The following is a 16,908-nucleotide window of genomic DNA, read 5'->3' on the forward strand; positions in this document are numbered from 1 at the left end:
GATAAAAACAGAAGGTGCCACCGCCTTATCCGTTGCATGTTATTTTTCTTATCGCTGCTGTTTTATTAGTATTATTAGTCTCTCTTCATTTATCATCCACCTTTAGTGACCCACTGCAGGAAATGCCAAACAACACATTTCTGCCAAAGATTCTGCTTTTTCCAAACTCCCAAAGTCTCTGTTTGCAAACGCATGCGACCCCCAGAGAGGGGGAGGTTTAGTAAAAGGACGGTCCCCCGGGAATCCCGTCTTGCTGGAGGGAATCGGTCGCAAGAACCCGTGCCCGGCTATGCAACTGCTGCAAAGAGCCTCTGCCGGTGGGCGACCCTGGAGCAGCAGGGGCGGGGCAGAGCCCAAGAGGAGGGGATGCGCCTAAGCACCCCCCTGCTCCCCCACGTCCTGCGTTCCATTGTTCCCCCTCGGCCAATCAGCGCTGGCCCTCTCCCTGGCCGCCAATCGTCTCCAGGGGCTGCCGCGGGCGCTCGGTGACGTCACCGCCCTTGCCTCCTCCCTTTTTCCCAGGGACCCGGTGGGTGGTCCGCGGCGCGCTGACGTCATGCTGCGTATGGGACGGGGCAGCCTCCCCTTGGACTGCTCCAGGCTGGACTAGTTAGTTAGGCAGGCGAAGGCTCCGGGGCTGGGGAAGCTCCCCCCACCCCCACTCTTTTCCGCAGCACCGCGCTTTTGGGGCACCCCTCTTTCCTGCATGGTGGATATTCTTTTTCCTCATCCTTTCCCGGGGGCTATGGGGGATCCTTCCAAAAGTAAGTAGCTCTCTCCTCTCCCACCTCCTGCTTGGAATCTGCAAACACGGGATGGCGTTGGGAGGTGACTTTAGGGGCTTCGCTCCAGCCTCTTTGGGCCAAAGCAAAGGGCAGGTCTTGCACAAACCGTAATACCTGGGGGGCCCTTCTGCCACCCTCGCTTCTCTTTGGTTTCTCGAAGGTTGCCAGCTTTGCTGGTGTGTTGTTATGATGGGGGGGCTTGTTCGGGGATTCTCTAGCCAGCTAGCAGTGAATCGGAGATGTATTCAGAGAGGGGAGAGGGTTTATTATAATGGCGATATTATTATTCTGGCACGACAGCCCTGCCTGTCAGATTCTCTCATTTGACTTTATCAAGCTTCGGCCAGTTTTTCTGCAGCGGGATGGCAGCGGAAGTCGATGCGAAATAGCAAAAATGCGGAGTTTTCCGTTGATTTTCCCCCCACACGGTTTGGTTAGGGGGATTGGCTCCTTTGAGGTGCCAGGAAGGGGTCGAAGATATTCCTATTTCTCATACCTTTTTGGGGGAGCGGGGGTAGAAAGAAACCCCGGGGAGAGTTTCGGTGGGCTCTGAGTGTGCTTTGCTCGTTTCCCCTGGTAGAAAAGCCCGGGATCGCCATGTGTGTGGGCTGCGGGAGCGAAATCCACGACCAGTACATCCTGAAGGTCTCCCCGGACCTGGAGTGGCACGCGGCGTGTCTGAAATGCGCGGATTGTAGCCAGTATTTGGACGAGACCTGCACTTGTTTCGTGCGCGATGGCAAAACCTATTGCAAAAGAGATTATATCAGGTGATCCCCCCCCTCCTCTCAGCCCAGAAGGAGCAAGCAAAGAGCGGAACCCTCCGAGAGCCCCTCTTCCCTTCGTTTGAGCTGCAAGTTTTGCAAAATTCGCAGCCCAGGAGGAAAAAGAGTCCTGCCTTTCCCCTCTCTTGGAGGCTGTGTGTGTGTGTGTGTTTTGGGGGGGGGGGTGCATGAAACATTTCGTTCTTGGGTACATTTCCTTGGAAATAAAGCCCCCCCTTGATTTGGGTGCAGCGTCAGGTTACTGGCGAAAGCAAGACTGTTTCTTTTTAATTCTTTTTTGCCGTGACTGCTCGGCGGGGGTTCCTCCTTGGGAAGAGACTCGGGTGGGCAGCCGTGTTGGTCTACGGCAGACGAGCAAGATTCGAGTCCGGTAGCCCCAATTCGATTTCCAGGGAATGAGCTTTCGAGAGCCAGAGCTCCCTTCGTCTGAAGTGGATGTCTGCAGGGTTTTATCCAGCCGGAAGGTAAAACCTTGGATAAAACCCCTCCATACTTCCACTTTCTAAATGTATCTGTAGAAAGGAGCTTTGACTCTGGGAAGCGGATCCCCTGGAAATCTAGTTGGTCTCTAAGGGGCTGCCCGAATTTTGCTTCTTTGGAATAATTGTTGGGAAGTTGGTGCCGCTGAAATTCAGCGGGGTTCGTATTCCGGGGAAACCTGCCGCTTGTGCTGCGCTCCACTAGAATATATTACTGTGCTGTAATATAAGGCACAAATATATTATCTTTTGAAATAGATAACCGTTGCTCTTCCCGCTTACATCCACGCCCCCTCTGCGGGCCATTCCTGCTCCGTGCGGAATCGCCGACAGCCTAGGCGATTCTCGAATGGGACGGTGGATCCCTTTGCTGCGCTCCCATCGCGCGGGCTTCGCGTGCTTTCCTCTGCCCGGGGCACAGGCAGGGCCGGCGGGGGGCTTGGCCGGGCTGCCCGCGGGCTCTCACGCCGCCCTCCCGCTCGCTGCCTCCCGCTGCAGGCTCTTCGGCGTGAAGTGCGCCAAGTGCGCGGGCGGCTTCAGCAGCAGCGACCTGGTGATGCGCGCCCGCGACCACGTCTACCACCTGGAGTGCTTCCGCTGCTCGGTCTGCAGCCGCCAGCTCCTGCCGGGCGACGAGTTCTCGCTGCGGGACCACGAGCTGCTCTGCCGCGCCGACCACAGCCTGCTGCTCGACCGCGCCGCCGCCGACCACAGCCCCCCGCGCAGCCCCGGGCACCTGCAGGCAGCCAGGCCGGGCCTCCAGCTGGCAGGTAGGCGAGGCGGGAGGGCGGGAGGGCGGCTCTGGCTTCGGCTTGGCCGGCCTCGGGCCCCGCGGTGGAAGGGAAGGCGGGTCTCTGCTCTGCCCCGAGGAGCCCGCACTCCCCCCGGAAGAGGAATGCAAGGGCTGGCCCCTCTCTGGCCCGCTCCTTCTTTCCTTCCTTTCTTTTTCTCTCCTCCTTTCCCTTCTCTCCCTCGCTTTCCTTCCTTCTTTCTTCCCTTCCCTTATCTCTCTTTCCTTCCTTCTTTTCTATTTCTTTTTCTTTCTCCCTTCCCTTCTCCCTTCCTTTTCCCCTCTGTTTCCTTCTTCCCTTCCTCCCTTCCTTTCCCTTTCCTTCCTTTCTCTCTCTTTCCTTCCTTCCCTCCTTTCTCTCTCCCCTTCCTTCTCCCCCCTTCCTTCTCTCTTTCTGTCCTTCTTCCCCCCCTCCTTACTTCCCTTCTCCCTCTCTCCTTCTCTTTCCTTCTTTCCCTCCCTCCCTCTCTTTCTTCCCCCCAGAGTGGATGTCTGTCTGTTTGGGGGAGAGGATCCCGGAAAGGGCCCCGGGTACGCGTAGAGGGAGAGTGATGAAGGTCCCGGTGGGAAGGAGGAGAGGCCTGGAGCCCGCCGCAGAGGTGGCCGGCCGGCCTGTCTCCCCCGCCCCTTCCCCCGAGCTCCCGGCCTTTGAGGCTCTCCAGAGCTGCTCCGGCGGGGAGGCCCGCCTTTCCCTTCTCCTCCTTCCCAAAGGCAGCTTTGGGCTCTGGAAGGCCGGGGAAATGCTCCACGCTCCAGCCGGGCCTGTTTCCAGCACCTAAAGGCCCTTCCCTGGGCCCAAGCCCCGCAGCATCCCCCGGGACTGACTTCGCAGTGAGGCTGGCTTGGAATTGCTCCCACTAAGCATTATATGGGGGGGGCACCTCTGTCTTTCCCTGGGGAGGAAAGGAAGGCAGCTCCACACCGCCCGGTGCAGATCCGGGATTGAGGAAAAAGCATCCCGGGGCAGGGAGTCGAAGCTGCAGGCAGGAGGGGGCACCTCGGCCACCCTCTTTGCCAGGCGCCAAATTCTGCCAGTTCATCCCAGATTGGAAGGAACCCGGGAGGGCTCTTCTTCGCTGCGCTTTGGACGCGGGTGCCAAAGGCAGGATCCTGCCCCGCTTCGCCCACTCACTCATACCCGATTCATTTCCAGCGTAAGGGCAGCCAGCTCCCACCGGGCATTTCTGATTTGAGAAACGCCAGCGGACCAGAATGTTTGGGGTTTCACCCCCTCAGACAGGAAAATCTTTTCCCCACCTACGCAACCTGGCTCTGCAACTGTTCCTTCCGAAGCTAGCTAGCTTTCTTTCTTTCTTTCTTTCTTTCTTTCTTTCTTTCTTTCTTTCTTTCTTTCTTTCTTTCTTTCTTTCTTTCTTTCTTTCTTTCTTTCTTTCTTTCTTTCTTTCTACCTCCATCTACCCTGCGAGATGATATTTTGGGCCTCCTAGAGCCGGGCATTTCGTTTGCAAAGGATTGCCCAGGGAATTTTGGAGCAGCCAAGCGGCGCTTTGGAGCCGGTTCGCTCTGTCTCGGGCACCCTCGACTCCGAATTTCGTTCGCTTTGGGGTTCTGGGCCGGGGCAGGGCTGGGGTCATCCAATTCGGTTCCGCCTCCCGTTAACCCCCCAGTTTTTCAAAGAGGCCTGCAAACATCCATTCTCTGTTATGGAGCCCGGTGATAAAGGGCCTTTATTCTTCTGCTAGTTCTTACGATACCCGGACTTGTTTTGTTTTGGTGCAGTCGAATCGATATTTGGCTTTTTATTTATTTAGGTTTGTGCATGTATTTATTTGTGCATTTCCGTGCGCGTTTATGCACGCAGCGCCCTGGTTGCTCCCGGCGTTTCTGCCCTGCAGTTGGGCCCTGCTTTTAGGATAGGGCTGGGAAACGAAAAGGATCGAAAGGAGGGACCGGGGGGCAGTTTAGAAAAGCCCGCCCCCCCTTTCCCTTCTGCTCCTTCCCCTGGAAGTGAGCAGCGATGCGCTGGGCAGGGCAGGAGCGAGAAGGAATGGCTCCCCCCGGGTTCTTTTAAAATCCATTTCACGTCCCCGAGGGACTCAGTCCTCCGGTGCGTGGCAGGATCGGAGCTCCTTCCTTTGGAATTCCCGCAGCTCTTAAAAGCGGCTGAATGCCCTCCGGGACCGCGCTGGGTCTGGGGGCCTTTTCCGAAGGGGCGTCTGAAGACCGGCTGGGACCGGCTGGGACCTTCCTTCATCCGCTTATATGGGGGGGGGGGCTGGGGGGCCTTGCAGCCTTCCCAGGCCCTTAGCCAGGCCGGATCCCAATCGGACAGCCGTTGCATCGACTCAGTGATTTTTCCTTTCTATACTGCTTTTCCTAAAAAGCCTCCAAGTGATTTGATAACGACGTAGAAAAATTATTATTATTATTATTATTATTATTATTATTATTATTATTATTATTATTATTATTCCTCCTTTTCCCCTGAGATCCATGGCGGATTACATAGTGCCAGTGCAACTACACTACAATCCAACCCATTTTGCAAACGAAGGCTCCAACTTCGATAAAGAAATCAATTATTTTTAATGTCATGTTTAAAACGGCTTGCCTAGTTTTTAAGATGACACCCCCCTTTGTGGACTGAAGCAGGCTTGGGGGGGTACTTAGGGCTTCCTTTGGGGGGGTTGATCTAGCAAGGTTTAACCCCCGGAGGGATCTTTTTTTAAAGTGACAGGGTGCAATTGTTGCTCCTGGGCGATCAGAAGAGAGGGCCTCTAAGCATGTGCAGAGTGCCGCTCAGTCCCAGGCCTGCCCTCACGCCTCCGGGGTCTGGGGGGGGGGTTCCTCGGAGGCGGGCGGCGCCCCTCTTGACCCCCCTCCCTCTGCCCCCTTCTCCCCGCAGACTCGGTGCCCGGGCGGCAGTCCTCGCTGCGTCCCCACGTGCACAAGCAGGCGGAGAAGACGACGCGGGTGCGGACGGTACTGAACGAGAAGCAGCTCCACACGCTGCGCACCTGCTACGCGGCCAACCCGCGGCCGGACGCGCTGATGAAGGAGCAGCTGGTGGAGATGACGGGCCTCAGCCCGCGGGTCATCCGCGTCTGGTTCCAGAACAAGCGCTGCAAGGACAAGAAGAAGTCCATCCTCATGAAGCAGCTGCAGCAGCAGCAGCACAGCGACAAGGCGGTGAGGGCAGCCCCGGGGGCAGGGCACGGGGACCCCCTCCCCTTTCTGGCCTCCGCAGACCCTCCCCCGGCCAGAGGTGGGCAGGCAATGGGGAAGGAAGGAAGGAAGGAGCTCCCCCAAATGTTTACCGGAGTGCTTTTTGTTGTTGTTGTAGATCCAGAGGAGTTAGCCCTGTTAGTCTGTAGTTGCAAAATAGGAAAGACTCCAGTAGCACCTTTAAGACCAACCAATTTCATTGTAGCATGAGCTTTCGAGAACCACAGCTCTCTTCCTCAGATGCATCATCAGATGCATCCGAGGAAGAGAGCTGTGGTTCTCAAAAGCTTATGCGACAATAGTTGCATCTGAGGAAGAGAGCTGTGGTTCTCGAAAGCTTATGCTACAATAGTTGTATCTGAGGAAGAGAGTTGTGGTTCTCGAAAGCTTATGCTACAATAGTTGCATCTGAGGAAGAGAGTTGTGGTTCTCGAAAGCTTATGCTACAATAGTTGCATCTGAGGAAGAGAGTTGTGGTTCTCGAAAGCTTATGCTACAATTGTTGCATCTGAGGAAGAGAGTTGTGGTTCTCGAAAGCTTATGCTACAATAGTTGCATTTGACCAAGAGAGCTGTGGTTCTCGAAAGCTTATGCTACAATACAGTTGGTTAGTCTTAAAGGTGCTACTGGACTCTTTACCTTTTTTGTAGTCTGCCTTTCTCTCCCAGACTCCAGGAGGATTACAAAATTTTTTATTTTATTTATTGTTGCTTAGCAGCCTCCGCAGCCTCAGAAACAAAAGGGTTCCTCTCCCACACTCCCCAAGGCCCTCTCCCTTCTTTCCCAAGAGTAGGGGACCCAGATCCTAGCCACCTGGGTGGTGGAGGTGGGGGGAGTGCAATGCATGCTGTTAAGGGCAACTTGGAACCATTCAGACCGACCGACAGTTTGCAATAGAAGTCTGCGGGTGGGCTGTGACTAACTTCGGAGCTAGCCTCCCCCTGCCACCCGCCCCGGTCAAACCCTCCCGGATCTTTGGGATCTCTTTCCCCTTTCTGTCCCCCTCCCCGCTCCATTGCTGCTCTTAAAACTTTGGGAAGAAAAGTGTGCTGTCAGAGCGATACCTTTGCAGGCTCCTATTCGGAAGCAATTATTAGGCATTTGGTTATTCGGAACCTCGATGGGTTTTAAGAGATTTTCGGTTTATATTGAAGTGGTTGTTGGAGCACAAGGGGACTGCGAAAGACTTCCCCAATTCTGCTGGCACACGTTCCATTCTTGACCCAGATTCCTGTCCATTTTATTCGATTGAAAATTAATTCAGAAGAAGTCGGACAGTGTCGCTTAAAAGATATCCCCTTGCCTTTTTTAAAAAATTAAGAAACGGAACGGATTTTAAAAGTCTGTGCTCAAGAACGCTTGAAAACTGCTGACTGACGGGATAGCGGGCTGCGCAGGGAAAGGCGATCTAAAATTGTTTCAAATATAAATAAAAGGGGGGTGTCTCAAAATATCGTGATGTAATATAATTATTTAAACAAAGTCCGTAGGTGGCAAAGCCCTCCTGTTTCCCTGCGTCTGATCACATCCTTGTAATTTGGGGAGGAAATACAGGAGTCCTACCTTATAAGGCTGTTGTAAATAGGACTGTGACCAGATACTTTTGACCTCTGGGAAATGCGCTATATAAAAGCTCTAGAAAATTTGTCCTGTGCCTAAAGTTCATCGAGATGAGCTGACTTGGGGCAAGAGAATTTTCAGCCTCCGAGCGCATTCCGCCCTAAATGTTACCACGATATCTTTTTGCTGCGGAATGACAAAGAAACTCCAAAGTTTACCCTCAGCGAAATTGACTAATATTGAGAAGAAACAGAGTGAAATTGACGAGATCCCTTGCAGGAGAGGTGAACGCAAAAAAGTAACGAGAGCAGAAGGAAAGGAAAGGATTTCTCGACTTCTCAGCCGCTGGCTTTCGTTTTCTCCCTGGGTTCTTTGCGAGCCTTTCTGCCACTGAAACACAAAGAATTGTGCACGAATTTGAATGCCCGAAGGCGTTTGGTATCTTCGTTTTTCTCCTTTGTGTGTTCTAGGCTGCAATCCTAGGCATGTCTACCTGGGAGCAAACAGAACTTACTTCCGAGTAAACGTGCATAGACTTTACTGTTAACACACACCATGCGGCCTCTTTCTCAGTTTCAATTCGGTTGCAGTGGGGAAAGCTTACGAGGATCGGGCCCAGATACACTCGAGCAAATATAGTAACGTCCAAAGGACAATCGTCGTTTGTTCGTCTCCCCGCCCCATTCTGCAGCATCAATATTAGTTTTCAAAGGATAAGAGTTTAAAACAAGAGGTTTTAAAATGCAATAGTTAAAAACTCCCCTACATTTAAAACCACTCTGGAGGAAAACAGATATGATTTATTTCTGCTGGCTTTGTCTGGAAATAAGGTTATTTGAGCTGGGTGTGTGTGTGGATAGAAATCCCTGAAAGAAGACTAGATAAGTGAATGGGGGAAAAAACCCTAATTTCTGGGGGAAAGATTGCCCCTTTGGGTGGAGGGTCACCTCTGCATATTGGAAGGCGAAATGCTTTCTCCATTAATCACATGATTTAATTTCCATTCATTTACTGTGCTAGAGAAGGGAGGGATAACTGCTTTATTGATAGAGATTTCTGTTTAGTGAATAGGAGAAGCGGGGTGGATTTTGCAGAAGGCCAGAATCCCAGCTAAACCAAATAATTGCAGATTTCAAACATGGCTTCTCCACCCTTTTAGATTGTGGCTGTTTTTACTTCTCAGTGTTGCTGGAATCTTTGGAGCAGAATTCTTTCCCTCACCTCTTTCTCTAGCGTCAAAGTTTTTGCACTGGAGGTGCTGCAAAACATCAAATAATTCTAAGGCAGTGCCTCTGAGCATGTGTAGAATTATTCCCCCTAGCCCAGTAAACACCAATCAGTGACCGGCATTTGCTTCATCTCCCCCTCTCACAGCATCTTTTGGTTTGAAAATAAGCAAATACAGATGAGGCCACCCCACCTGTATGTGACTCTGGGACTTTCCTGTCCCACTGAGATGGGGAAAGGGCTGGTGTTACCTGCTGAATTAAGAAATGTGTACTGTGTCTTTTTGTATGCAGTCACCCAGGTGACTCACAACAGAATTTTTAAAAGGAAAAGAAAAACATCAAATAATTCTAAGGCAGAGCCTCTGATCATGTGTAGAATTATTCCCCCTGGCCCAGTAAACACCAATCAGAAAAACAATGCAAAAAGAATTAAAAGTTAACATTTATTATTATTATTATTATTATTATTATTATTATTATTATTATTATTATTATTATTATGCCCTTCTCACTGAGACTCAAGGTGGATTACACAGTGTAAATAATAATAATAAATAATAATAAACGTACAATAACCAATAACATAATAATCAATACAATAATTAATAAAAATAATCAATACATTTCATAACTTACTGCCTCCCCATTTATATAACGACTGCTAGCAGATCAAAATTAAATCCCATTTAAAGCTTGATAAAAGAAAGCAGCTTTCACTCGGGATCTAAAAGAAAAAAATCATAGCTGGTGCTAGATAGCTTCACAGGGAGGCCAGAATTAGAAAGTCACAAGTGGAAAGGACAAACTCTTGGAATTCATCACCTGATTTCTCAAGATTAGGTGAAGGCCCCGTCCCAGGCTCCCGTCTGTGATTTTATCTGATGTTAAATATTTTATTGATTTTATGCAACATCCCACTTTTCCTCCCAAGGGGGATCCAAAAGAGCTTCCAACATTGTTCTTTCCTCCTCCCCTGATAAGCTGAGAGGGTGCGACTGACCCACAACCTGAGCTTCCATGACAGAGTTGGAGATTCGAACCTGGGTCTCCTTGATCCTAGACTGACACTCTGTCTGGTGCTGCCTTAGATCTTTGTATGCCATTAAAGGTATTTGATTTGATTTGGTGCTTCCTTTGGGGGAAAGGAAACCCCATAGGTTTCTGCATCACCTTGCTCCAATCTTTGATCACAGACTGCCTCCTCTATCTGTTTGCTAAGAAAACGGAGGCAGGACGGGGTTTGCTGACTGTTTCTCTCCCATTCCTTCCCACAGAGCCTGCAGGGCTTAACTGGGACACCCCTGGTAGCTGGCAGCCCGATCCGCCATGACAGTGCTGTGCAGGGCAACGCCGTGGAGGTGCAGACCTACCAGCCTCCTTGGAAAGCGCTCAGCGACTTCGCCTTGCAAAGTGAACTCGACCAGCCCGCCTTTCAGCAACTGGTAAGGTGGTGGACCCCTGTCCCTCAGGCCAAGGAGAACACCCCCCTCCTTTCCTTGTCCTGCCACCCTACCCAGCCCAGAAGCCGCTTGCTTTTAAAAACCAAGTGATAAATTCACAGCGGGATAAAGCTATCAGCTCAGTCAGTAAATGGAACATCCATGTCCAGAAGCACCCTACCTCTGAATAGCTAATTTCTGGGAGCCAATAGCAGGAGAGAGCAGCAGGACAGAAGATGATTGGCTGGGTGGACCACTGGTTTGGCCTAGCAGGACTTACCTTATTGTTCTCTTAACCATCTTTCTAACCTCTTGGTCTGGCTCACATCCCCTCAACCTCGCTCGGCCAGTTCCTCCATGCATAAGACTGTGTGTTTTGGATTAGTGGTTAAGAGTGGCAGGACTCTAATCTGGAGAACCGGGTTTGATTCCCCTGGGGTCAGTCACAGCTCTCTTAGAGCTCTCTCAGTCCCACCCACCTCACAGGGTGATTGTTATGAGGACAATAATAATGCACTTTGTAAACTGCTCTGGGTGGATGTTTTGTCCTGAAGGATGGCATATAACTATTATTATTATTATTATTATTATTATTATTATTATTATTATTATTATCATCCTCATTATTATCATTATTATCATCATTATTATTTTACTAATCCCTAATGATGATGGGACGAGGGAAGATTCACGCTAAAAATCTTCTAGTCTATTCTGAATAAATCCATGAGATAGTTCTGGAATTGTTCTATATCCAGTGGTGTATTTCCAAAAGCTGGACCAGGTTAAATTTTTCAGCCATCCCTTGAAATTGCTTATGAGCAGAGATGCGAAAAGGTGTTTTGCGAATGCAAATCTGGAATCCAGGGGTGGCAGCTCCGTGTGTTAAACAAATTAATCGAACGTAAGAATGATTGCTGGTGTTTGCCTTGGCTAATTGCTGTGTCTCTCGCTTACAAGACTGAACTGGAATGATCGACCGGGGTTGAAAATTGTAATGTTTAGACTTGAAACTGTGGAATTGGGCCAGGCTGATCCCAACCGGCCTGGCGAATCACGCCTCTGACGAAGCAGGCTGCAGTCCACGAACGTTTATATGCTGGAATGAAACCTTGTCAGTCTTTAAGGTGTCTTAAGAGGCCCGTTTGTTTTTCCTGTTGGGTTCTTTGCTTAATGCATCTGCTATTGATTATGTTTTGCAGAGGTGGGGGGTAATGAAATCTGTTTAGAAAGAATAGGCAGTGCGAGCCTGTAGCACTCGATAACAAATTTGAGTTCCAGGTTGGAACTGAAGCTGAAGGTTGTTTGTCATTCCTTTAAAGGCTAATAAGATAAATTTGAGGCCGACGGTTCGTCTGTTGGGACACTAAAAAAGTTTGCAAACATCTGACGTGCAATGTGTAATTCGATCCAGGTTTTGAGTGCGTAAACAAAATGATTTTGCCCTGTTCTTGAATTGATTTAAGGTTTAATTCCAACAGTCTCCTTTCCAAATATTGCTCCATTTTCAGTTTTCCACCCTGCCCCCACCATCCAGATAACATTTGGAGTGAGTAATAACAACAACAACAACATTCGCTTTATATACTGCCCTTCAGGACAACTTAACACCCACTCAGTGGTTTACAAAGTGTGTTGTTATTATCCCCACAACAATCCCCCTGTGAGGTGGGTGGCACTGAGAGAGCTCTGAGGGAGCTGTGAGTGACCCAAGGTCACCCAGCTGGCTTCAAGCGGAGGAGCGGGAAATCAAACCCAGTTCTCCAGATTAGAGTCCCACCGCTCTTAACCACTGCACCAAACTGGCTCTCACTACACCAAAGTGGCAGTTTGTACCATATAATTAAACCTGTCCAGTTACTGAAAGAGCTATTGATATTTTGGAAAGTTCCTCTAAGGAAGCAGAGAAGTTCAGTGCCAGTTTTTATTATTATTATTTTAATTTTCAAGGCACTTTTGTTACAACTGTTGTAAAATGCTACATAGCTGCAAGCTCACAGGAGGCAATAAATGAGCATGTCGGCTGTGATCCCCAAGTTATTTACTTTGAGTAGTTACATTGAGCTCAGTAGGATGGCAAAGTAAAACTGTAGTCATGTACTTGCAAGCAGGACTTTTTTTCAGCTGGAACGTGGTGGAACGGAGTTCCGGACCGCTTGAAAATGGTCACATGGCCGGTGCCCCCCCCCCCCGATCTCCAGACAGAGGGGAGTTTAGATTGCCCTCTGTGCCACTCAGCGGCGCAGAGAGCAATCTAAACTCCCCTCTGTCTGGAGATCAGGGGGTGGGGCCACCGGCCATGTGACCATTTTCTCTGAGAGCAACCCACTGAGTTCCACCACCTCTTTTCCCAGAAAAAAAGCCCTGCTTGCAAGCAATGGTTGACAGCCTCCCATTGGGTAGTAAAATTGAGAATGTCAGCAAATTCAAAACGAATTGCTCAAGTGAACCCAGAATCAAGCTACCTGGTTTTACTTTACATATTTACATAACTGTATTTATCTAATTGGCTTCTACTACAATTGCAATATAGGCAATTTTGTGTAATGGTTAGAGTGCCAGACTAGGATTAGAAAAATCTAGGTTAAAATCCCTATTCTGTCCTGAAATGTGGGGTAACGAATCTCTCAGCTATCACACCTCCTAAGATTTTAGTAAGATTGTGGGGGAGGCTATGCACCGCCTCATTGTACTGAGCTCCTTGGAGGAAGGGGTAGGATAAAAATAATACTAATATCACAGGTTTTGTAGAAAATACATCATGAAATACATCCATTCTCTATTTAAAAAATGCTACTGGGAAGCAAACTTTTTGTTTACATGCTCAAATGAGGATCAAGTTTGAAATAAATAATTTAAAATTCTGTCTATAAAAATACAATGTAAGCTGCTTGCAACAATGTAACACTATAAACAGATGTAGCACCCCTTCCCATCTTTACAGTAGAGGAATCCTGTCTAAGGGTGCTTTCTAGGCAAGCCAACCATTGCGTCTTCGGCAACAACATCGTTGTAATATTTCAGATATGCCCAGGTGTGTGTTGTTTTTAAAAGAAAAGCAGCAACATTTGTAACTTTTGCATCGCATCTTAAGTACTATGTGTGGCAGGGTGGGTTGGGGGGAAACATACTTCTACATGTTACAGATTTGGCTTACGATGGGTACGTTTTGTTTTTGGATGGAATTGGAAAAGCTAAAGGAAAATCTGTAATTAGAATGCAGATACGTCCTGGACAAGTTTTGAGTGCAGTCGATGTTTTGCCCTAGGAAGAACGCAGAATCAGGTTGTTAATTTAATATTTGTAGCTCTGGAGAAAAAATACTATATTGCATCTTCCTACCCTCTATATACGATGTGATTTTTTGGGGGAGAGATTTCTAATATATCTTGAAGATCTTGGCTTTAAAACTGAGGCATATCCCAATCCTAAACCTTGCTGGATGCATTCTCACAGAGGCATGACTCATCTCACAATAGTCTCTGCTCCATGCTATATGTGCAAATAAGTGATTAGCAATGGCCGTTTTCACACTACTAACCTGCTTCCGTAACGTTGTGCAACGTTGCGCAAAAAACACGGAAGATAGCATCTTCTCGCAAGAGTTTTGCGCGATGTCGCACAAAACTCTCGCGAGAAGACGCTATCGTCTGTGTTTTTTGCGCAACGTTGCGCAACGTTACGGAAGCAGGTTAGTAGTGTGAAAATGGCCAATGACAAGCTAGTTCACACAACTAAAACTCCCTGCTTGATAGCTTGCCCAGCTCTCCGTTTGGCTATCAGAATTGGCTTAAAATCATACACAGGGCAAATAGAGTCCAGCTGGGGACGTGAACACTGAAGATGGGCCTGAAAGAATAGCACCAATCAACTTGTTGAAAAGCGGGTTGTGTTTATTCGCTGGGTCAGGGATCAAGACTGCTGCTCAGCCATCCCACATTATGGAACATGAACTATGGCTGATCATCAGTGTATGCACTTTGGAGTTCCTATCAACCCCTCCCTTCCAATATAATGATTATAGGATAATCAAAAATGGATCCTGTATCATATTTAGTTAATATAATGGCGAAGTGTGGTGGGAAACTGCTTGCATAATTAAATGATCATTTACTAACGCTACCAGAAGCCACTGGGTGAAATATGTATCCCATACATCACACTGTGAAATATGGAGCCCAGTCCTGCATTGCTCCTGTCTTTGGCCCCCTGCCTAGTCTGGGAGGGAAGCTCAGAAAAGCTTACAGGATTCCCGAATCCTTCAGGGACAGGAGAAACTTGCAGGTGTGCTGATCTTAAGGAGGCATTTCTTGCACTAAAACTTTGTTCCATTCTCATACTTCCATATGTTGGAGTTCCCCAAACACTGTAGAGTTTTTACTGTCACTCGACTTAATGTCCTTCCTTCTGCTCTTCTGGATGGGAGATACGCTCGCATTCTGTACGAGAAATGTCTCTGTCCATGCCACTCTGGTATGGTAGAAAGAATTGAGCACGTCCTCTTATATTGTCAGTTTTACCAGAATATCTGGAATGTATACATTACTCCACTGATGCAAAATTATCCTGGTAGATCAAATCAATTTTATATTTCACTCCTTGGTGATAGTTGTAAGGATATCTCATTTAAAGTAGCCAGATTTTGTGCTTAATTAGGCCGAAGAACACGGCTTTGCTTTAGCAAATTTTAATTACGAAGTGTATTTTATGCTTAGTATATTTTATATATTTATGACATGTATTTAACGTATATGTCTGTTGATGATTTTGATTCTGGTTTCTGATCTTGGATCGTAACAATAAACATGAAATGTACTTACTTGGTACTGATTGTATTAACCTCATACTCTGTAATCCGCCTTGAGTCTCAGTGAGAAAGGCAGACTATAAATGACGTAAATAAAATAAATACATACATGCATCAGTTGATCTGGATAACCTGGATCTTGGATGGACATGTGAAAGCAATGCCCCACACTCTGTGGGAGGGCCTACCTGGACACGGCAGCAGTGATTATAGCTTGCTCCCCCCCCATTTCTCTTTCCAGGCGGTCGTGGTTGTGACATTTTCCACCTTCCTCCGGGTATAGAGCAGGGGAAGGCAGCTGAGAATTCCCACCATTGTGAAAGGGATTGAATTAAATGATCCTTTGGGTCCCTTCCAGCTCTATATGTCTTTGTTTCTAATACCCGCCCCAGGGGACTGGATTTAGAATTATGAGAAGAAAATTGGAAAATGCTTCTTTACCCAATGAGTAATTAAACTGTGGCATTCACTGCTAAGAGATGCAATGGTGGCCATCAGCACAGATTTACTTTTTTCTTTCTTTCTTGCACCAACAAAGAAGGGGTTGGTGATGCTGCCAATTTTGACTGTTTATAACAGTCAAAATTGAAGGCACTGAGCCCAATGAAATGAAGCATTTCTCCTTTGTAATCCTTGGAAATTTGGAGCAATAAGGCCACCATACCCCGAACAACTGGCGATTCTTGAGAAAGGAGCATCACCTGAGCAATTTTATTTCGACGCCCTCACTTTCCCTTTTCTTCCTTTCAGGTCTCCTTTTCAGAATCCGGCTCCTTGGGGAACTCGTCTGGCAGCGACGTGACCTCCTTGTCTTCTCAGCTCCCGGACACGCCCAACAGCATGGTTCCTAGCCCGGTGGAGACGTGAGGCCACCCATTCCCCCCATGGACGTGCGCATGCTCCTGCCCCCTTTGCATGAGAACCTGATCTCCGAACAGAACTCGACTCTTTAAATTATTTATCTTTATTTAAAACCTTGTTCTTCCCTAATCCATTTTTGGCTGTAAACATCTCCGGGCTCTGCCGTCTTCTCCAGCCCACAAGTGGAAAAATACAGGGCGAGGCCTTCTGAAAGAGTCCATGTTTCTCCACGCTGGATTTTTGCTAAAATTAGCCGTAAATCATGTAACAGTAGAATACATTTCCCCTTTTTCTTTTGGAAGAGGACTCCTTGATGAACCCGGCGCTTGGGCTGGCTGGAGCCGGCTCTATCATCTCAGACTCGCTACTATGTCATGTTCATCTCGACCACCTCCACGCTTTCCCCCACCAAACACCACGTGGCTTCATCCCATCTGACACTCGCCACCGGATGTCTGGAGAAATCTTGAACTTTTTCATTTTATTTTGCTTGGTGGCTCGGGAGGGGGACCGGCATTCTTCCTGCCCCCAGATCTGCATGATCGTTGGACCCAGTGTTTTTGTTTCTACCCCTCCCCTCTTGCCAATGTTAAATTATCGTATGGATGGAGGAGGGGCAGCTAAAACCTTTGCAGACCAAAGTAAATTATTGTTATTTATTATTGCAGCAGCAGGTAATGGTGGGATCGATATTTTGACGTTACTAATAAAAGAACAAATACCTGATGAGAAGCCATCCGCTCTGTGTGCATCACTGCTCGGCTCTAGAGGGTCTGAATTAGCAAGAGGAGCTACCCCAAAATATGGTAGTCATATGGAAAAACTAAAAGGGCATCTTAAATAGGAAGGATATGATTTGCAGCATGTTTGGCCTGAACTCCTTGGCCAACTTAAGCATACTTTCCCTCAGAGAACCAAGACGGACAACCTGCATGATGTATAATTAACCTCTGGAACTCACTGACAAAGGATGTGGGGACAGCTGCT

At 48.3% G+C, this 16,908-nt stretch overlaps 1 protein-coding gene across 1 annotated transcript; it reads left to right on the forward strand.

Moving 5' to 3' along the window:
* The first annotated feature begins 706 nt into the window (after positions 1 to 706).
* Positions 707 to 16,626, forward strand: ISL2 (ISL LIM homeobox 2). Its single transcript, XM_055002865.1, has 6 exons — positions 707 to 764; positions 1,366 to 1,555; positions 2,548 to 2,819; positions 5,706 to 5,989; positions 10,089 to 10,256; positions 15,811 to 16,626. The coding sequence occupies exons 1-6, from the start codon at positions 707 to 709 to the stop codon at positions 15,925 to 15,927; spliced, it is 1,089 nt and encodes a 362-aa protein (XP_054858840.1). The 3' UTR covers positions 15,928 to 16,626.
* The last annotated feature ends 282 nt before the right edge of the window (positions 16,627 to 16,908 follow it).

Source organism: Eublepharis macularius, chromosome 18, assembly GCF_028583425.1.
Source record: "Eublepharis macularius isolate TG4126 chromosome 18, MPM_Emac_v1.0, whole genome shotgun sequence".
NCBI lineage: Eukaryota > Metazoa > Chordata > Lepidosauria > Squamata > Eublepharidae > Eublepharis > Eublepharis macularius.